Source organism: Candoia aspera, chromosome 14 (assembly GCF_035149785.1).
Source record: "Candoia aspera isolate rCanAsp1 chromosome 14, rCanAsp1.hap2, whole genome shotgun sequence".
Classification (NCBI taxonomy): Eukaryota; Metazoa; Chordata; class Lepidosauria; order Squamata; family Boidae; genus Candoia; species Candoia aspera.
Window position 1 is genome coordinate 12,111,459 of NC_086166.1, and position 23,063 is coordinate 12,134,521.

General features: G+C 43.8%; 1 protein-coding gene across 1 annotated transcript in view; it reads right to left on the minus strand.

Moving 5' to 3' along the window:
• The window catches only part of SEPTIN12 (septin 12), a 75,273-nt gene that overhangs the window by 46,428 nt on the left and 5,782 nt on the right, over positions 1–23,063 (minus strand). Inside the window, exon 2 of the mRNA XM_063315235.1 lies at positions 8,670–9,977. Within this exon, the coding sequence (XP_063171305.1) occupies positions 8,670–9,977 (1,308 nt within the window). The remainder of the gene's footprint in view (positions 1–8,669; positions 9,978–23,063) is intronic.

Consider the following 23,063-nt stretch of genomic DNA (forward strand, 5'->3'; position numbering starts at 1 on the left):
TCTTACAGACACTCCTTGGCAACCTCATCACTAAATAAATGCAAGGCCACCATGGCAGAAATCCACCCAGGGTTGCTCCACTGAAATTCTCCTTTGAAAGAAGTTTCAAAAGCAAATCCTCTTTCACCCCACTGAACGCAGGAGAATTTTTCAGCCCATCACTTGCCGAAGTTTGGTGTATGTAAATACGGCTCTGTGACAACACTCGGAAAGAAACCTTCAAGGGGGACACAGGATGCCCATGGCATGATTCATAAAGGAAAGACCTTCCTTTTCAATCCAGCACATAAAAGAGCCATTTTCTATTTTTCTATTTCATTTTATTTTATAAATGCACACATCCCACTGAGCCAAAATGTGGCTTGCTTGGTTTTATGAAAACCCAGCCATTGTGGCTTGTCAACCATACAGTAGTTCTTGGCTTAGCATGGAATGAGAACCCAACCAACTGTAGAGAAGGGGAGACATGACCTTGATGGAAATATGCAAGAACTGTTACCTAGGCAAAGAGGGTTGAAATGTTCTTTAAGTCCTGGGAAGCAACGTAATATTCAGAAGTGACTCAGCCAAATGCCTCCCTGATTCACTGGAGTGTAAGAAGGGGGAGGAGGTATAACAGAATCAGACTTGCAAGACATTGCTATTATACCAGTCTCAATAAATTTAGTTCTAGTTTTCTTGTGGAGTTGATTTCCTGGTCTGGTCTGCCTAGTAGGACTGACACCAACTGTGGTTTATTCAACACACCACAATTAAACCATCCACAGAAAGGGGGGCAGAAAAAGTAAAATGGGACAGCCATGAGCAAGTTCCCCCTAAGCAGCATGCAAATACAACCCTTGCTACAGATGATGGAAAAGACAGGCCAACCTCCAAGAGACAGAATTTCCATTTCTATCTTGTAGGCCAGGAGGTCAAGATATATCCTAGTTCAGGTACCGAATGCCGTCTGACTAAGACATTTGAAGATGCCCATTACTCCACTCCATCATGTCAGCTAGGAAGAATATAGCAAAGGAAGGTGGCAGCTACCAGATGCAAACATGTTTTCCTACCTGGAAAAATGACTCTGAGGTCTCAAGTTGGGCTGAACAGAGGAATGGAAGAGGCATCACCAGGGGCTAGACTCTCCCAGTGATTGTTTGGAAAGACCAGTCCTGTCAGCCCTCCAAGGCAGTCCAGACCAGGAAACCAAAGTTATGAATGCTAATACTATTTTTATCATAAGGTTACAGTAACAGAAACTTGCAAGTCTGTGCCTCTCCCGTTTTTACATTCAAGAGAACTAGGCAGGGTCACATCTAAGATGCTTTCTCAGATTACAGTACTGCCCCAGACTCAGATTTCATTTATCTCGTTTATTTCATTTATAGCTGTAGCCATTGTCTTGGCTACAGCTCTTCCACCTGTCTCTCAAGGTTATTCTCACAGCCCATTACAAATCCCCCTTCTCCAATCCCTACCCACAGTATACCACCACTTCCGTTTTTATTGATTTCTCAATTTCTCAGTTCTCAATTTCCCATCACACTATATTCTAGGCAGCTATTAGCACCGATATGCTATGCCAGTTGAAGAAACAGGTTCTGTTAGAACAAAACCAGGCAGACAAAACAAGGAGCTGAAAAGAGAGAGGCCAAGATCACCTACCACTGCAAACCACAAACTAGCCAATTGCATTGAAACTGGTGTGTTGTGTGAACCTTGCCGAGGCAGTTCTGTGTGTTCTGTGCAAACTCAGGAAACGATTAACCATTAATGATGGGTCAGATGCCAGGGAAGTGCAACCTAACCCAGATATTGGTATCATTGGTTCCTGCAAGCTGTTTGAGTTGCTTTTCTTTCTCCAAGATCTACACAAATTGATCTCTCTTAAGGGGAGAAAGAATGCTTCCTGCCATACCATTCACATGTACACAAAAATGTCCTCTCCTGCATAAACTGCCATTTCACACTCTCTAATTCAGTGTTTCTCAACCTTGGCCACTTGAAGATGTGTGGACTTCAATTCCCAGAATTCCCGCCAAGGTTGAGAAACACTGTCTAATTGCCGGTGACAATAGCAGTGTTGGAGAAAACCTCTCTTTTCCAGAATAACCTTGAACCCTTGCCTGCTGCAATGTCAAGGACCATGGGACAGAGCATCTTCCAGAACCTGGGTTTATCATATGGACAGGGTAGTTGAAGGGTGCCAAGGATCCATTCACCTGGAAGCCAGCAGCCCCAGGGCATGAGTAAGGCACTCACAGATGGTCAAAAGCCCTTCCTTCCCCCTGGTCTTCCGCAGGTGGGAGAATGTGCTTCCTGCATTTTGCAGCCTTATGTGCTTTCCAAGCAGGGCATAAATCATTGCGGAGTTGAAAAAACAAACCCCAGAGCTTTCTTAAGCCAAGGGTAAAAACGATCTGCCTGTCAAGAGTATAAACACACTTATGAATTGATGAATCATAGTCCCTTCCTTTATCATTCCCCAAAATCACAGAGAGGTATTTACAGTCTCTTGTTCGCCAAGAATGATGATTAATGAACAGCAGATTAAAAACCCACAGCATCTATGGATAATGAGTTGGCAGGACAAGTTCCCAGTCCAATGAGCACGTCTTTCATGGGTTCCTTGGGACAGAAGGGAGGTGGTAGCACCAAAGCGTATACATGTCGTGCCTAACTGAGATTGATTCTAGCTGGGTTTGCACATGGGGCTAAGCCACGGCTTGTGTGAAACATAGTTTACTGAATAAGACACAGTAGCTAGACTCATACAGTTGGCTAAGCCAGGCTGCTGTTGATTTGGTTTGGTCTTAGCATGTGTAACAAGCCTTTTGTGGTTTATGCAAGAATCACAGTTCAGCAATCTTGGCTTAATCATCTGGGAAACAATCACAATTAAAAAGTGGGTTATGCAATTTATATGATTGCTCAATATAAAGAGAGATGTACTGTATTCTAATGATCATGATTAAGCAATTATTGGTTTAGGAAAAAAACATGATCAAGGAAATCATGGCTTAGCACAATATGGGAGCCCAGCAAAATGTGTATCACCTGCATCAACAGTTATCTGTAGAGGGTCAAAATTCAACATTTGCAGGAATGCTTCAACGTCTATAGTTACAATAGCTGATGGTTTTCACTCTGGTTTTAGTTTTTCAACTTGGGTTTTCCAGCAGCAATTGTTGGCTTCATATTTCATGCCACAAGAAAAAAAGGAACAAGCTGCATTATTAGCCCCATGTGTAAATTCAGCAATTGCTTTTTTCGGCCCATGAGCCATGGATGTCTGGTTTTTGCAATAACCTCATCAACCTGGAAACTCACAATCAACGCACAATACTTTAGAGATGCAAATCAGGGTACAAGTGAGTGAGTCTACTAAATAAATATTTAAGGGCAAAAACTCCAGCAGTTAACTGCATTGCCGAGACATTGTGAGGGACCTTCAGAAGAGACCAAGGTGGACAAGGGAACACCAATGGGTGGTAGAAATGGCTTTCATTCCTCTGGAGCAGTGTTTCTCAACCTTGGCAACTTTTAAGATGTGTGGACTTCAACTCCCTGAATTCCCCAGCCAACTAGTCCATCTGTCTGTCCATCCATCCCTGCATTCCAAGGCCAACTTTGCTCCTGGAAAGCCTCTTTGGGCAGGCCCATAACTGAATAAATCACTGTTTCTCAACCTTGGCAACTTTAAGATGTGTGGACTTCAACTCCCAGAATTCCCCAGCCAGCATGCTGGTTGGGAAATTCTGGGAGTTGAAGTCCATACATCTTAAAGTTGTCAAGATTGAGAAACACTGCTCTGAAAGAACCTACTACAAAGCCATTGGTAATTTTTTCTGAAACTCGGTTACCAGCTATACAAGGCAGAGAATCCCTGAAATAACATGGGAGTGAGATCTTCGCCCCAAGAAACATACAGTCTACACTCTTAAGAGAGAGGAAGCAAGGAAGGGAAAGTGACAAAGACTCTCACCAGCATTAACAGCCATCCTTGAGCAAATATAACTGCATTGCTTACTTGCCTGGTGTAGTCAGGAACTTTCCATCCCTTTTAAAGCCCCCTTTGGGGGAAAAGAAAAGGGTTTATTTCTTTCATAGATTTCTCTCCCATCTTTCATTCAAGAATGCAAGATGGCATGTCTAGCATTCCTTCCTCCTTTTTCTTCCCAAAAGAACAACTTTGCAAGGTAGGCTGGGCTGAGAGGGAGCAAGTGCCCCAAAGTTACCCAGGAAAATTCCATGGTGCTTCCAGTATTGTGCCCTTTTATTGCTTCTAGATTTGCAACAGGAGGAAAAAGGGGAGTGGATCTACGGGTGTTACAACTGAATGCACTTAAAGTTGAAATAGAAACACAGCTTTAAAATGTCCCAGTTCTCAGCCCCAAGGAGCTTCCAATCAAGACTTCAGCAAAGAAAGGAAGAGCAGGGATAAGACTGAGAGAAGTATAAAGAGAGGCACTGCCTTCAATTCAGACATTGCCTCAAAATGCAAGAGTTGGTGGCTCCATTCCCACAGCATGGTTATCCCTGGTTAACTGAATCCTGGTTGACTAGATTAACCCAGTTTTCTAGAGTTGCACTGAATCATCAAACTAAGGCGAGGGACTGGCTTTGCACCACACACTTCAGCAGCTCAGTGACTGACGACCAGCCCTACTCACACAAGAGGTTAAACTGGGTGAGTTCTAACCTTTTTTAGTCTTAATGTGCTGGGTGAGCCCGAAGGATTTGATTGATTTATGGCCTAGTGGAGGGTACAAATGCAGAAAATGGGCTGATTCATTAACTGGATTCAGGGGTATCCACAGGGGGTGGTCCAAAAAGTCAAGAGGGTGGCTGTGGCCATATAATCAAAATTCCACCCATTTTTTTTGTGTGTGTTGCACATGCAACACACACACACCAGCCAGAGCTTCAGTTGCACTGTTGTGGATATTATCTTGTTTTTGACCACAACTTTGGGATACCCCTGATTCCAGATTATGTGTGTGGTGTGAATATGCCCAGTCCCTGCCAGTAATGGGGTGGGGGTGGAGAGACACAAATTGAGTACCTTCAGGGCATAACTGAAATTGCTGAGTTTCTTCCAGAAGGCAAAGAAGAGCAACCTAATAAACAGCAGTGTGAGATGGGTCTGCACAAGGAGTGGCAGTTTTAAAAGTTGCTTTTCTTGTGTGCGACCCTTCTTGTATCTGTAGAGGGAACATGTCTGAAAGAGCCCCATTGCAGAAAAAGAACACCCACACACACACCCCTTTGGATGATTATACAGCTGCCTGCTCCTTCCGTCCACTTAGGGAGGTGTTGAACATCTTAAAATTAACAGATTCTGGCCCTTTGCCACCTCCTCGCTGCAGGGTGGAGCAGAAAAGGGAGCAAAGACAGCCTCAAGAATTCAGAAGTTGTGCCAAAGCCAAGGAAATAAGTCAAAAAAACTGGGAGGGAGGGGAGGAGGAAGAGAAAGACGAAGTAATGTCTGGCTTTGAGACAAACTGATTCAGTTACCCTTAAACAACCAACCACGGGTCCCCCAGATCTGCAGCAACAACAACACAAAAAAACCCTCCTTTTTTGTTCTGACTTGCCTCACTTGGTCAAAGCAATTAAGGGAAAGAGTTTAGGATGGAGGGAGGCAAGCCTCAAATTCTGTTTATTTTCAGGGAGTGACCAGCAAGTTGAAAGTACCTTTGCATTCAAGCGGTTGCCTGTGAAAAGCAGGATTCCCTGCCCACCCACCCCCCAAGGGAAGAGAGGGTGTTAGCTGGGTTTGCACAGCACACAAAGGGCACCTCTACGCAGCCACTGGTGGGCTCAATAACATTCTCTATAAACTCTCTGATGGCGTGACATGGTGCAGGGTTCGCACGGCACGCTAAGATGATGGCTGGCTTTCCCACAATATGCTGGATCACACATCGTAGAGAGGAAGGAAGGTGACCTTGATGGAGATATGTGCAGGAGTTTTTGTCTAGGCCAAAGGGACTGAAACATTTTTTAAGTCTAGAGGAACAAGATAACATTTGGAAGCAGCTCAGGCAGATGCCTGTCAACCCTTCAAGGAGAATGAATCATGCACACTACTACTACTTTTATTATAAGGTTACATTGACAGGATCTTGCAAGGCGGAAGGTGCTTCCCCCTTCCTCCCTTTATCTTCATAAGAACTAGGGAGAGGGTCCTGTCTGAGATGCTTTCTCACATTACATTTCTGCCCCAGACTCATATTTCTCTTATCTGACCATATCTTGGTTGTGGCCTTTCCTGCTGTTCTTCAAGGTTATTCCTTCTTCCCATTGTATCACCTCCTTAATTAAGAGGAGGAGGAGGAGGAACAGCACCATCAGACTTGTGAGATTCTATTATCTCACTAAAAGTAGTTTTAGCCTTCCTGTGGAACTGATTTCCTGGTCTGGTCTGTCTAGTGGGGCTGACACAAATAATCCAACTCCAGATTAGCGAAAGGTATTTGGAGGAGCAGCTGAAGCCTCCCTATGGTCTCACGGTGGAGCATCTCAGCATCCCCCAGGTCCTGCTTTAGGTTCGGTCTGTGTGCAAGGAAGCACTTCTGAAATCCAGTCCAGGAGTGGAGCTGCATAGAATTTTAGGGTCAACTAGACAACCCGGGACCCGTTGGGTCATCGCTTCAGAGATATTTCCTTACCAGATTCCTCAATGTCTTCTGGAAGGGCAGAGCTTCTAATGTGCTGCCTTCCCTGGAAAAGTTCTTAAAAATTCAGGGAGACCTTCAGAGATGGACCTGCCTTGAAAGTAGCCCATGTTGAACTGTGTAGCCCAGTCAAACATCAAGAGTTGACTGCAGGAAATGTTTTGTGACATTTTGAACTATGTCATAAAGTGGTCTATGATCATTTTTATGTCATAAAATATTTTATAAAATTTGACAAATTTCTGTTCCAGGGGAGTCATGGGTCCTGGATTTCAGATGCGTTCTGTAAGTTAGCCCATTTGAGGTACCTGGGTGCAAAAATTGTTGCCCTACGATGCACCATTTCGCCCAGTTAAAGATAGAGTATCAGACACGAGAGTTCTAGAGATGGATGGATGGATGCAGCTGTTTAGGCCCCCAGAACTGTCCAGAAATGGGAGTGTAATCATAGTCCAAATTTAAGACATGTGATGCCATTGAAATTTAAAATGAAACGGCATCATGTTTAGTTTTAATCCTGGCCGCCAATACTTTCTTTGTCCTCGTCTGCCAGACTTCAGGAGCAGGGCTTATGGGTGCATCACTCCAAAGGCTCAGTGAGGCCATCAACCAGTGGGGTACCAAAGGGGATTGGGGGACCAGTGTGCCTGCCCTGAAAGCAGGCAGTAAGGCAGGTGCTACTGAGGACACAAGGAGGCTGCTGCTGAGCATGGAGTCGGGTTGCGCTGCCTGTGTGTGATCAGCTGTCTGATGGTAGGTGGTGGTGCAGCAGCAATGGGTGGGGGAATCATGCCTTTAATCCAGTTTTGACTCCTGGCAACTGCCCTCTGCGCTTTCTTTGGCAGTATCTTTTGAAAGTGGTTTGCCATTGCCTCCTTTCTAGGGCTGAGAGAAGAGACTGGCCCAAAGTCACCCAGTTGGCTTTGTGCCTAAGGGCAGGACTAGAACTCAGGTTTCTTGGCTCCTAGTCCATCACCTTCACCTCTAAACCAAACTGGCTTTTTGACTGAGAGAGAGGGACTGGCCCCAGATAATCTTCATGCCTAAGGTGGGACTAGAACTGATGGCCTCCTGGTTTCTTGTCCGACGCCTGAACACCACCACCAACCTGGCTTTCAGCAATGAAGGAGAGGGGCTTAAGAAACGATCTGCTCTGGGTACTAAGGATGCTAGGTCTGCCACTGCCCTTGACCTGAAGAAGTGGCACGATCATGCTACAGAGCCTCCACGTTTGGAAGCAGTGTATCAATGTACACCAGCTGCTGAGGGGAGGGGAGAAAAAGGGGGAGAGGCAAAACATTGCCATGGTAGCCTGCTTCTGAGATTCTCATAAATGCTCTTTGGGTATTGCTCGGGTCCCTTCGAAAAGGGGCCTGGCGCATTCCAGAGTCAGAGGGGACAGGCTGATTGACCAACAGGACAGCAGAGAAACCGAAACAGAGAAGAGCTTTGTCCTCTTGGTGGCACAAATATGAGGAAGCCCTGGAGGGTAAACTTCCTCTGGTTTTCAGACCCCAGCAAGAAGAATTGCCGCAATTGAAGGGACCAAATGGCAGAAGGAAGAACGGGTGTCACAAGAGCATGTTAAGGTGATGCCCAGACTGAAGCATGGCCCACAGACCCCATGCCCTCTAAAGAGGGAGAGGAGAAGCAGCCTAGAGGAAGCCTGATCTCTTGGATCCTCTGTGCACTGGCTGGATTCACAAAACAGGCTGGTTTAGGGTAAAGGGTGGTTGGGGGGTTGTGAGAAACCTACCTGTGAATCGGTCTGATGTGCACGTCTTTGGGGATAGCATGTGTTATCTTCTGTTAAACTAGGTTTTGTGAGTTGTGTGAATCCAGCCACTCAAGTGTTGGATTCACACATTGCAGTTAGCCATCCTGGGGTTTGGTTGAGATTAGCTTAAGAAGTTGTGTGACTCTCACCTGTTCTAGGTTGGTAGAAGATGGCTTGACAGGTCTGTGTTTCATTTCAGAGGGCATCTAGGCCACCACTTGACTTACCTTCTTTTAGTGAGTCCCTCTCTGCAGAGACTTCCTTCTTCTCGAAGACCTCCAGAGGCTGGTCCACAGACCCTTCCCCTGGGCCAAAAGGCAGATCTGGATTTGGAGCTTTGGAGGTATCTTGGCAAGAGTTGGAGCCAATCAGAACAGGGCAGTTTTCTCTTGGGTTGGGCAATGCTGGAGGTGGCACCACCATTGGGTACCCAGGAAAAGAGGACTGGGAAGTAGCTGGAGTAATTGGAGACTGAGAGACAAGCTGGAAAGAAGCAGCCTGAGGATGAGAAGCTGTTCTCTCTGTCTCTGATACCTCTGGAAGGCTTCCATAAGAGGTTGTTAGGGAAGTGTCATGGATTATGATCACTTGATCTTTGTTGGCCAGTTCTGGAGATTGATGAGGCAGGCTGTGGCCAAGGTTGATCTGAATCTGGGCCTTAGGCAAAGATTTGGGTATAGGATCAGCCACTGAAGGAAGAACAGAACCAACTGGGGGGTTTCCAGTTAACTTGTCCAGGCTGGTGGGAAACGTTTGCAGCTTTGCTGTTTGTCGGGAGGCCAAGGAAGCAGAAGTCACATTCACCAACTGGCCTACCTCCATGGCGGAGAAAGGAGAATCCCTTCTCAATAATGTTCTGTTCTTTGGAAGAGGCAAGATAGAATTTTGCTCTTGGGAGCTCCACCTGTTGATGGGGCCAATGTTTGAGGTGGCGCAGAAGGTAGGACTGGGCCCCTGGTCTTCTGCAATATGCAGGTCAAGGGATGGCAAGGAGCTGTGATTCACAGTGGCCTTGGAGACCTGCCGGATGGGACGGTCCACCTCAGCATGGAAGACATTCCCATGGGAAGAGAACTTCTTCAGCAAAGGACTAGACACCTGAGAGATCCCAATTCCAGAGGACTCAGTTTGCCCAGCAGGATTTGGAGGGCATCTTGTGGGTGTTGGGCACTCCAAACTGGAAGAAGAACTGTGAAGACTCTCATCACTTCCTGGCCCTAAAGATGAAGACAATCCATTGGGATTCAGCTGAGTTTGGAAGGAGGACACCCTGATGAGATTGGTCCCATTGGCCCGAGGCAAATGAATGGTGCCTCGGTTGAAAGACAGGCTGTTAGTGATCCTGGTTTTTGGGACTGGACTGTGTGAAGGACTGGGGATGGAGCTCATGCTGATGGGAGACTGGTAGATGTGCTGCATGGGTCCTCCCATTCTTTTCCCCTCTCCATTTTCAGATGGGCACGGATTTACAGAAGATCTGGTTGAGCATGAAGGTACCTCTTCCACATCTTCCATCTCAAAGGACCTCTTTAAGGCTGCAGAAGCAAGCAAGAAAGGAAACAAAGACTGTCGGTTAGACCAACAGTGCTCAAAGCCTTTGTTGTCAAAGATTCCTTTGAAACCTCAGGGCTGTTGAGCAAATCAGTTGTCCAGCTTGGTCTCTGCTCTACCAATCAAAGCCTATTAGTGTACTTACATTTTAATGGCCTTTATTGCTTCAGCATTATAATAAAATAACAGGGTCATCTTACAAAAATACACATCTGATGATAGGCTGTTGAGTTGGTTCCCTTTAACAGATACATTTTCAGGGAAAACATGGTAGGCTGCACCAGCATTGGATTAAGAACAGATATACCACAAAGGAGTAAAGAAGGGAGAATATATAGTTTTTTCCATTACACATACCTAAAACAAACTGGTCAGACTTTCAGAAGCCATAAACTATGTGACTTTGTATATTGCACAAAACCATCATGCTGTTTGGTTTTGGCTTGGTATGTCCTGGGAACTTGGCCACTGTAGTTTGTAAACCATCATTTAATGCCAGGCCTGAACACCACCAATTGTGGCTTAGTCAGCAGACTAGAGTTAAGCAAAGCATGGCATAATATGACAGGTAACTCCGTTGTTTTCTCGTTGACTTTCATAGGACCTGGATTTGCTCTTCCCATGAATGATAATCAAGCTACTTCAGTTTTGTATCACAGGATACGTTTCATGCAAATTCAGTTACTGTCTTGGGCAGAAGGAATAACCTTGAACAGGAGGAAGAGCCGCAATCAAGGCAATGGTCAGATAAGAGAAATCTGAGTCTGGGCCAAGAATGCAATTGGAGAAAGCGTCTCACACATGACCCTCCCTAGTTCTCATGAAGATAAAGGGAGGGAAAGGGAAGCACATTTAGACTTGCGAGATTCTGTGTCTGTAACCTTACACTAACAGTATTAGCATTCATAACTTTGGCTCCCTAGCCTGGTGTACCTCGAAGGGCTGACAGTTACTATGGTTAATCAACTATGGATGGCTTAGTAGGGGTGTCACTGAAGCCCATAGGGGTTTCCCCAACAAGTCACAGTTAAGGAAATTACGGCTTAGCACCAGCCACTGATCAATTAATCACGAAGAGAGTTTATTTTGAAATCTTCTCTTCTAATAGTTAAAGCAAAGCACTTTTCTGGAGTACCCACTGATAAAAAAAGATGAGGGGGTTGGGGGGGAGAGAAAAAAAAATCCTAAATAATTGCTGATACCCAGGAGGGTCTCTTTAGAAAAAAAAATTCTAGGAGAGCTGCATTAGTCTAGGGTAGACAAAAATCAGAGATCTGGTAGCAGCAAACACTGTATTACATTTAATACTGAAATAATGGTATTAATAATTGAATTTAAAAAATGAATTTACACTTTTATTAACACGTTAATAGAATGCATTAGTCCAAAAGGGTGCTTTTAAACACTTTAAATATATATATTTATTAAAACATTTGGGGGGAAAAACAGAATAAATAACTACAAAAAGAAGAAAAAGAGAAATGCAGTGGACAAAGGAATAAATATCCATAAATAGGAAATTGGCCATTTTTGTGGAATCTGAAGTTCATTATTTCATTCATTAATTGTAGAGAACTAAATTCATTGTGTCTTTTTTTAAACGATAACTAGAAATCTCTATAAAACTCTGAACATGATATTTCAAGGATAACACATGTAATTATATCAGGAAGAAAAAAAGAAAGAAAAGTAATTAAAAACAGTGTTAGAAAACTACTTAGTTTCAAATTCTCTCCTATCAGACTTTTTCTGATCCTTAGAAAAGAAAGTTTTTTGAAACATTCCCCAAAGGGAAATCAGAAACCCCTTGGAGTTGACAAAACAACACAAAAGAAATAAAAATTAAAAAAAACAACCCCAAACAAACTAAGAAACAGGAAAAAGGGGAAATATTACCTTACATTTATCAGTGCTCACTGGTTTACAAAACAAGTTTCAAACTTAAAGAAAAAAAATGAATGGCAACCAAATCAAAACAAAAGAAAAAAAGTTGGAAAAAACAACCCCAAATAAACAAAGAAAGGGAGGAAAAAAAGGGGAAATATCATCTTACGTTTTATCAATACTCACAGAAAATACTGCTTTTTCCAAAACAGATAAATCACACATTTCCGACATGTTTCTTTTAGCCACCCCCCCCCCACCTCCCATGCTCGCTACAGCCATCGTTCCTGATAAACAGTCAGGTTCCAAAGCTTTGGTATGCACATTTTATCTCCCGGTGATACCATAACCATGTCACCGGTTTAATGTGACCGTAGCTGCTTTATTGAGTTTGAGGATCCAGCCTGAGGCATCTCTGAGTAATAAAATCTTGCTTTTCCCATCTCCCTGGGTGGTGGCTGTGGTTTAACTGGGACATGGGGGGGTGTGAAGGAGCAGAGGTGAGGAGCATGGGTGGGATTTTGCTCTCTGGAATAAGTACCATCTACAGCAGCCTTCCTCCACCTTTTGACCCTGGAGGAACCCTTGAAATATTTTTCAGGCCTCAGGGAACTCCTGCACATTCAGGCTCAAATAGAGGCCAGAAGTTGCAACGTTATTCTATTCGTTTCATGGGTAGGCCTGTCGATATGCACCAACAGTGTTCTTCAACTAAAAATAAAGCATGAAACTTACCTCTTTCATGTGAAGTTGCCTGAAATTGAAATAATTTTTTAAATAAGCCGTGATCTCCCAGGAACCCCTAGGGACCTCCTGTGGAAGCCTAGAGTTCCATGGAACCCTGATCTATCGTTTCTAGCTGCTGCATTATAGTCTCTGCTATGAGTCCTGAGAACTGGTGATCCATGGGTGTTCCTCTGATTTGTTGGCATGTTTGTCCATCAGACTGAAAGTAGGTAGTGAGGCAGAGGTCAATGAGGTCCATGATTCTGGGTATTCTAAGCCTAGTGTATTTGGCTAGGCCAGGTGTGTTGTGTCGTACTGCTGCCATGGATTCTTTCACTAGTTCTGGATCTATGGACGTGAAGGCTGCTGTGACATCGAATGACACCGTAATTTCATCTTCTATTTTTAGGTTCTTTGATTTTCTGGAGGCACTGTGGTGGGGAATTGGTAGAATATTTGCTCCCCCTCTATGAGATCTCCAAGCTTTTTTGTAAATGCTCTGGTTATGTTGTAAATTGGGGTCCCTGGTAATGATAGAAACGGACAAAGTATTTTATTTATTTATTTATTATTCACATTTCTATTACTGCCCATCTCCCCCCAAAAGGGGGACTCTGAGCGGTTTACAATAACATTCTCCTTAAAACCTCAACATCGTAAAATCACCAAATCAACACCTACAATACTAAAATACTAAATAAATATAAATATGGAATCCAAGTGGGAAATTTCCATTTGGTAGAGAGAAGTCTACATCCCCAGCCACCCCCAGGAAGAGCTGTTGCCCTTCCCATCCCAAGTGAGGTGGCAGAACCAGGTCTTCAAACCCTTCCGGAAGGTCGGGAGCAAAGGGGCCTGCCTCACCTCGGGGGGTAGCATGTTCCAAATGTATGTTGTATGTTGGGCTTGTGTATTTTTGGGCGTCCCCAGAAGTGTGGGAAGACAGGCCCACCGCTTTTTATCTGCCACTGTTCTTCTTTTGTGACTTGACCTTTCTTGGTGAGGTCATTGAGGGTTGTCTTCAGCAGGGTGTCCAGTTTCTGTACTGGCTTGGCATTTAGCGCGATGTAGGTTTCCTTGTCCTCCAGTAATTTTTTGGATTTTTGTATGTATTGTATTCTCTCCATGATAACCGTGGTTTGGTCTTTGCCGCAGGGAGGATGATGATAGTTTGGTCCTTCTTTAGGTTTTTGAGGGCTGCTACTGTATGTCCTCTGCTTTGAGTTGGTTCTGCTTCTGTGTTCTTCTGGTCCGTGATATGATTGTCTGCCTTTTGTTTCCTTGGGTCTCCGTGGCAAGCCCTGTGGTTTTAAATGCTGCTTCCAAGGCAGCAAAGAATTGTGACCGATTAGCATCATCTATGTGATGGTTGATGGCGTTTTTAAAAGTTAATAAAAGAACTCCAAGCAGCTAATAACAATCTTGCAAAGTAGAAGCTTGAACCAAAAAGAAACTTGCACATTAAGCTTAATTACATTCAGAAAAGAATTCGGTCTTCACACAGAAGTTAGATGAAGAGAAGGAAAAAAGGTAGCTTACATTTATTTTATGTGGAATAGAAAGTCTGCACACAAGCGAGATGAAAGGATGAGAGCTGCATTCTGCAGCACCTCCTGCTTGCAGGTGTGCCCAAGAGGAAGAATGGAGATTGTTAATGCCCAAACCCAAGGAGGAGGAGGAAGTGGAAATCAGGTGACCCATGTGACATCCCACAATGGAGATGTGTTTACTAGAAAGATCCCGTTATGCTTATGAGACAACGCTGAGTTGACTCCTGATAATTCCAACAATGGTTGAGGCCTTTCTGGAGGAAATTGTGTTCTGCAGTGGACAGTGGATATGTTCAGTGGAAGCATATGTTGACTACCCATTTGGGTTCAGGTCCCTCTTGGTCAAATACAAACCTCCAATATTTAGCACTGTTAATAAAGGAGGAAAGTGGAATATTTAACCCTGCAGAGGAATTACACCATTTGATTTCATTATGACCCAAATGCCAGGATTGTGGGAAACAGTTCTAATTATTCCAGGACTTGAATGACTTGCTCAGAGGATACAGCTTTGTATGCATTGCAGCTGAATGATCCATATTGGTAGCTGGAATTTCTTAGTTAAATTCACTCTACTGTCCAAGGAGAGCTGTAAGTGACCAAGATGAATGGGCTTGAAGCGAGGTTGCCTTCAAGCAACTTTTTCTAGTCTTGGTGTATGATAATGCAAATACTCTAAGCAACCAGGACTTCTGCTTTTTCATATGAAAAGATTTGGGATAAATTGGGGGAGGGATTATCTTTGGAAGTGGGCTACAAGCTTTATTACAAAATTCTTAGCATGTGCTTTTAAATTCTCACCCACCCTGAACTCACCACCCTGAACGGTATGGTATGAGGATTTCTGCCTTGGGTTTAGGCAGGGGTTGGACTAGAAGACCTCCAAGGTCCCTCCCAACCCTAGGATTCTATGATTCTGTGACCTTCAAGGATTAAGAGGGTGATAGTGAAAGCATCAAGTAGGAACTGCTTAACTATGAGGTGGTTGCTTCGGGCACCAAATTTGGGTTGTTATGGAAAGGTCAACCAATAGTGCCCCATCACCACTGTAATTGACTTTGTCCATTGTGCTGCTGGTTGTCCTCTTTTTCTCTTTCCTTCTACCTTTCCCAGCATCAGAGCCTTTTCCAGAGAGCTGGGTTTTCACATAAAGTGTCTAAACTAGGATAATTTGAGCCTGGTCATTTGTGCCTCAAGTGAGAACTCTGGGTTGATTTGTTCAATGATCCATCAGTTTGTTTCTTTGGCTGTCCACAGTATGCTCAGGAATCTTCTCCAACACCAAAGTTCAAAGGTGTCAATACTCTTCCTAACCTGCTTCTTCAAAGTCCAACTTGCACTTCCATAGAGCGTCACAGGGAATGCCACAGCTTGCACAATTCTGATCTTTGTAGACACATCCCAACATCTGAATATCTCTTCCAAGGCCTTCATGGCTGCTCTACCAAGTGCTGGTCTGCAGTATATTTCTTGACTGCTGGTTCCTCTGCTGTTGATAGTTGATCCTAAAAGACGAAAGCTGTCCACCACTTCAGTGTCTTCATTGTCAGTTCTAAGGCTGGTTGCTGTACCTGCTGTCAGTAGTTTGGTCTTCTTTATATTTAATCTTAGTCCCATTTTTTCACTGTGTTCCTTGACTTTCATTACTGGAGCTTATAGATAGATAGATAGATAGATAGATAGATAGATAGATAGATAGATAGATAGATAGATAGATAGATAGATAGATAGATGGATAGATGGATGGATGGATGGATGGATGGATGGATGGATGGATGGATGATAGATAGATAGATAGATAGATAGATAGATAGATAGATAGATAGATAGATAGATACCCTTTACTATCCCAAAATATTTTTGCCTTCTTTCTGGCAGGGAAGACAAAGATTTGAGCTGTAGCTACCCACCATTTAAAAAAAAAATTCTAAGCATATTTCTAAAGCTGGGAGCAAGCCAATTTCCTTCTCTTTTTAAAAACTGGTATTAAAAGAATCCTTTAAAAATGTAAAGTCAAATGAAGCAGAAAGTTCAGTGGGCACCAAGGGAAGTAGCCACAAGCTTCAGGTTGCCTCTTTCAGCAAAAGGTTCTCTCTGGTGAGGTATGGGATGTACCATTCTGGGCCAGATGGTGTGTAGAGATGCCTGCTAAAAGCCCCAGGCTCTGCAAGCCATCCGTCAGCACTACTGACAGCTTGTGAAACTCGATGCTCTCCTTCTGCGAGGTAATTTTTAGAGTCTTTGATGTGAGGCCGAGGTGGGAATACTATTGCCTGCTGGAGGTGAGGGAGATGGGATTGCATCTCCTAAACAACAGGCAATTGGAGACAAAATAGCTAAATTTCAAGGGTTGCTATCTTTCTGTCTCCTCCAGCTTGTAGAAGGCAGGCTTGGGAGCCGACAAAAGAATGATAATATTTCGACTATATTCATGTTCTTATTTCTAGTTTACAAAACATTTGATTCCTCTCCTGCTTTGATGGAACTTTGCTCTGGATGTTGCAGTGTTGCCCATATAAGGACACCAGTCAGGACTATGAAACCTGATGTTCTCCAGAAGTTTTGGACTCCCCCTTCTCTTTTTGCTCCTAGTGGGTATTTCTAAAATGGCAGTGTGTAGAGCTGATACTTGAGAGAGAAAAAGTGAATACCAGACACTCTGAATTAATTTGATCAGAGACTGCCATGCCACTGCAGAGGTGAGTGGATGACCTGGAGGTATTTATGGAAGCTTGCTTACACTTCAAGCAGACTGATTATCCCTACAAAAGGTTGGAAGAGAAGCAGAGCAAAGGAGCAAGGGGATTGCTTGCAGCAAATGGCACCACCCCCAAGAGCATTCAAAGCAAGTCAGCTAGGTGACAAAGAAGAATGTGACACTGTCCCCTGAGGGCTCAGGCAACCTCATGCAAGTGTGTTTTGATCCTTGGCTAACCAGAATCCATTGTAGCCTAAAGACAGTTCTGAGTGGGGCGACCAGAGATGACCTTCCCTATTTTGCTGGTCCACATGCACAAGCCAGTCTCAACACATGGAAAACTTAGCCCAGAGGACAAGGGTTGGGCAGAGCCTCCTAAAAGCCATGGGGTGGCCCAGAGATCTTACAGAGTCCTGCTAAACTGTCATTTCTCATGTGACACAAAGAGAAGATGATGAAATGCATGAACGGAGAATAACTATATCACCTCTCTATTTGATTTTATTTCAATATAAATTAAAACAAATATAGCTTTCATCCTGGTCCCATCCACTGTATTGGGGCTGTATTTTTCTATTTTTTCTATATTTCTTAAAATTCAATTTATATAGCCACCCATCTCAAACCACTGACTCTGTAACCCCCAGCATCCCTCTCACAAGCCAATTGTAGCCCATGGTTGAGAAAAAGTTGCCTGCCCCCCATCTTTGCACTCATACCAACCCAAAGCGGTCCCTATTTCTGGTTAGCAGTAAGTAGGTAGTTTTTGGTTTCAGTTTCTGAGTCCTGTGATTCAGAAATGGTCACATTTTTGCGTCACACAATATAATCGGTGATGGGCTAATTTCCCAGCTTAGTTAAAGAGTTGTGTGTAACTTGAGAGGGAAAGAACTAATATGGGGGCCTAGGAATTGTGACCGTAATTCCATACTTGCATGGGGCCAGAAATTGTCAAGGGGGTTAGGAACAAGGGTGCCTTAAGAGGAAGGCTGGTCCAGCCAGGCACAGACTCAGACTTGAATTCCTTCCCAAGAAAGTGCCTGTTGGTGATTTCCACCAAGAAAATTAAACAGGCGGATGGGAAGAAGGTCTCAGATTTCTAGCAAAAGAGCAAGAAAGAAGGACAGAAGGTGGGATGCAGAGGAATGAGTAATCCCATCTCTGTAAACACCAAGGCATTGTTCCAAGTTTCCGGAAAGATTTGTTTCTGAGTGGGAACTTGTACATTCCCTGGTTTACTCACAAGAGGAGCCCAGGAAGTTGCCAAATTCCTCCCTCTTATCTACTGCTCAAGCCTTAAATCTCCCAAACAATGAAGGCGTCTCAATTCAATTACTTGACCTGTCCTTCCATTTAATCAAATCAGGGAGGCAGAGGTGAGGATGTTACCTACCTGGTCCCACTGATTTTTCACTAGATGAACTGCTTCCCCAAAGGAAAGAGACTTAATGCAATCAGTTCCCCAAAGGGTCCTGGTTTACATGTTTGCACTTCATGTTATCTGCTGTTTTCTGGCTTAAGGAGAGTTTTGTGCAGCCCATGGCTCCAGGGCTTTTTCTGTCCTTCATGGAGTTTGTTTATTTATTATTCAAATTTAATTACTGCCCATCTCCCCCAAAAGAGGGACTCTGGGCGAGTCTGTGATCATGAAGGAATCAGAAGTAATGCTGAAAATATGGCTCGTAAATGAAAGATATCATTAAACACATACTTATAGGGTTCACCCATCAGCAGCTTTGTCTTCACAAGTAATGTGAATCCAGAGATCATGATTTCTGTCTCAGTCTTTCCAAAGATTATGTGGGTTTGCATGGACATGTCTGTAATTCATTTCCAAAGTAATGCAGGTCATCTTGAAGCAGTGGAAAAGGCTGTGAGACTACAATCTGTGTTTCTGTTCTAAATACTAATTGTGAATGGACATCAAGGCCTTGTTTTCTAACTACTTTGAGTCCTTAATCTTTAAACCATAATTATCTTTTATGCAGATGTTTGAAACCCATACCCATCCAGATGCTGCTTAACTACAACTCCCAGCAACCCATCAGCAGGGCTAAGAGTGAGGGATGCTGGGAAATGTAGTTCCACAGAACCTGGAAATCCAGAGGTTCCTCATTACTGCAACAAGGTTGCTTTCAACTCAAGGACTTCCTTGGTGAACAAGGAACATTAATTTAATACAAAGACTTCAAACGTTTCTTCTGATTTATTTCACAATGGAAATTCAGGTGAAAATGAGAAAACTCATTGGAAGTAGGTGGAGATACTTTAACAAATGGAAGAGATGATATGGCCATCCCTGAGTTGGAGACCCGCTGATGTTCTTGGCTGCTTTGAAGCTCTGAACAGGCTGGTGGAATCCCATTCTGGTCCTGCCACAGAGTAGCAGCATCATGTTACTGTAATGTGCTGTGTGGATATTAAGGAAAGTTAAAAGGATGCTGAAGTCAATTTGGGAGTCCCATCACTACAGCCAGGTAAATCCTCTAAGGTCCATTCCAGGACATTTGGCTTTGGACCTGTTCAGCTTGGGAGCTGGCCCCAAGTGTTATGCATGGCTGCTGCTCAATGGCCAGAGGCAAGCTGAGAAAAGCCAGCTTCAGTTCACTGATTTGCTTCACCCCCTCCAGCTGCTTTCTCCAGCACCTGCTGGAACTCAAGTGTCCATCACAAAGAAGAACCTTTACTGCCTCCCTACGGGTGAGAAGAAGCCCTTCACGGCTGCACTTTGCCCCTGCTGCCCTCCACCCCCACTCCACCAACACCTCCAGCGTTGACCCTTGAACCAAATGGAGAAAATGACAGCAAACACTCTGTCACTGTCACTGGGGAATCAAAGGACTGGCTTGAGGGGCCCCAAGCATCCTTGCAGCTGGATGGCTTCTTGTGCGAGAGCTGGCCCAGTGAGTGAGTTGAGTCAGCTGACCAACAATAGGGCTCAGGACCAAAGACATGGATCTGATGGATCTGATATGGATCCCCCCCTAAGCACTGCATTTTCAATCATATGCTGGAGAAGGTTTAGCAGAGGAAATGGATACAGCAAAGATGGGAAGGAGACTCCAATTGGTGTCGTGGTTAAAGCACCAGGCTAGAAACAGGGAGACCCTGAGTTCTAGTCCTGCCTTAGACACAAAGCCAGCTGGGGGACTTGGGGACAGTCCCTCTCTCTCAGCCTTGGGAAGAAGGCAAGGGCCAACTACTTCCAAAATATTGCCAAGAAAACTGCAGGGACTTGTCCAAGCAGTCGCCAGGAGTCAAGAATTACTTGAAGGCAACTGGGTGACTGGGCCAGTCATTCTCTCTCAGCCCAACTCACCTCACAGGTTGTTGTAGGGAAAATAGGAAGAGGAAGGAGTATTAGGTTTGCCACCACCTTATTTATCTATATACTACTAAAACTCTCCTGTCTGTTTGATACTTCGTAGCCTTTAACTGGGTGAAACAGTGTATCGTAGGGTGACAATTTTTGCACCACGGTACCTCCAATGGGCTAACTTACAGAATGAGTCCGAAATCTGGGACCCATGACTCCCATGGAATAGAAAACGGGCAAATTTTATAAAACACTTTATGATATAAAAATTATCATCAAACAATTCTATGACATAATACAGTATGTCATAAAACATTTCCTGTGGTCCACTCCTGATCTTTGACTGTGCTATACAGTTCAATATGAATGACATGGGCTATTTTCTAGGCAGATCCATCTCTGAATATCTCCCTAAATTCCCTTCCAGTGAAGGCAGCATATTAGAAGCTCTGCCATTGTTGAAGGCATTGAGGAATCTGGTAAGGAAATACCTCTGAAATGATGACCCAATGGGTCTAGTAAAAATAATAAAGGCGGGATAAAAAAAACCTTTAAAAAAAGTCCAGGTTTCTGTAATAATAGCCTATAATATGGCAGAATGATTGGTATGGCGTTTGAGTTACTAGAATGCACTCCAATTTCCATCAATAAGAAGTTATGTTGGTCTGTAGTTTATTATAACCATAATCATGAATCATATTTTAAACTCACTTGGGCTATTATTCGAGCACCTCATCTCTGTCATAAACTGGCTGGATTCCTGCACCGCATTAAACTGTTGTTTAGTTAAACCTATTCTATTAAATAAACCACAGTTGGCTGGGTTCAGCACATCATCTTCAGCCATGAAATCACAGTGTCTGCGTTCATTGGCTGTGCCAAGACAGAACCAAGCGAATGACGTTACGTATATCATGTCATTATAGCAAATGACATGATATATAAGGCAGGGATGGACAGTCTGAGTCCCCAGGGCCAAATGTGAGTCTCTTCCAAGAACTGATACCCTATTATATATATTTTTATGAAAGAACAGAAAGAAGAGGAACAGAATTAATTACATCACTGGAGGTGCAGCTCTTATTATTTCTAATTCAATGGAAATGCAAACAAAATCAGATCACATTTAGTTTTCCCCCTGACCAGCTCTATTCCAGGAATACCACTCCTGAATACCACTCCAAAGCTATCGGTGGGTTTTGGCCCAGAAAAGGGGCATACTTTACTTGGTGCAGTGTCAGAGTGTCAGACCTTGGCTTGGAGACAGCTAGTTTTGAGGCTCCCTGGGGGAATTTGAACCTAAACATTAGCTCAGAAGGACTGCAGCACATGTAGAACTTAATAACGCCCCAGTTATTCTGACCCAGAGCTGTGTAAATTTCTTAAGAGCCTGCAGGTGACCACAGGAACGCTCTTTCAGTTTTGTGTTCACTTGCAACCTATCCATCTTCTGCCCAACATCTTCCAAGCATTAGCAGCCATTCACAATGCAGAGTTAGAATACTATCACGTTACAGGATTGTGTTCCTGCACTGAGTAACAGGATGCATTTATGCCCTCTTCCCTGGCACGGAGAGAGGCTAAGTGTAGAAATGCATGGATAAATGTGGCTTATGGTACAATTGGCTCCATGTGAAGTTGGGGCCAAAAGAGATGCCCATCTTTGTTTCTAGAAGAAAGGGTAGGACCAAATAAATGCACAAATTCCTGTCTGATACGTTTTAAACTCGTCTTCTCCAATCTGTCTCAGAAGGTGGCACACCTGGAGAATCTTCTCTATGCTTGGAAGCTACTTAGAAGGGAGACCACCAGAAGATCCCTGGCGTGTATGCTTGTAATGGTATGTGGGAATGACCTTGAGAGACAGGAGAAGAAATGCTGCCAAGGGAACAATCAGATAAAAGGGGAAGGAGCCCACAGCTGCGTAATGGGAAGAGAAAGAAACTTAAGAAGGATCTGCCCTAACTTGTCAGGCAGTAAAAGGAGATGGTGGGAGATTTGTACATCCAGACTTACAAGATTCTGTAAATGTAGCCTAACAATAAAGTAGAATTAGCTCATCTCGTTGTGTTTCCTGTCTGGTCTACCTGGGAGGCTGACAATGCTAGGACTAGGAATTTTTTTTAAAAATGCAGCAGTAGCAATAGACGCCTGCATGGTTGCCAAGAAAATTTCATGGTGGTGTCTGTATAGACACCCAGAGTTGAGCTTGATCTCAATCTGCAATCTAGCATCCTTCAGCTATGACCACCAGCCACTTAATAAATGTCTATTCATAATCTCTGGGGGAACAGCTGGCAGCTACCCCCCCCCCCCGCATCTGTGGGGGACAGGGAGAAGGAGAAAAACATGTGGATTGTTTTCTCTGCTCCTGTGGCCACTTCCACAGAAACATCCTGAGCTCATCAGAGGAAGTGCAAAGCCCAAATGTGAAAAATATCCCCCCCTCTGGATTTTTGCCAACGATAGACGATTGTAAAATCAAAGGAACGTGCAGTTTCATGATTGAGATTGTTTTTTTCTGGGTTGACAGAAGGGTCAGTTTCTGCTATGAGCTAAGGAGGGTTTGGACGCACGGACAGCTTGTTGGGGCCAAGATTGGGCATTTGATCATGTCCCAGAATCAACAGAGGCACTGCTTGCCCTTCCCCAAAAAGAGCCGTTTTTATCTGGCCCACATTCTCCCCAATTCAGACCTGACCAAATCACATTCTCAGTTTCCAAGTCTTGCATCTTCCAGATTAGGTGTTTCTGCTCAAAGTGCTGGATCAAAAGTGTCCCTTTTTTCAAATACAATATATATAATATATTAATATTATATATATTAATATTATATAATTATATATAAATCTAATTTTTATTAAAGATTTTTTTTTAAAAAAGGAAGATAAAAACT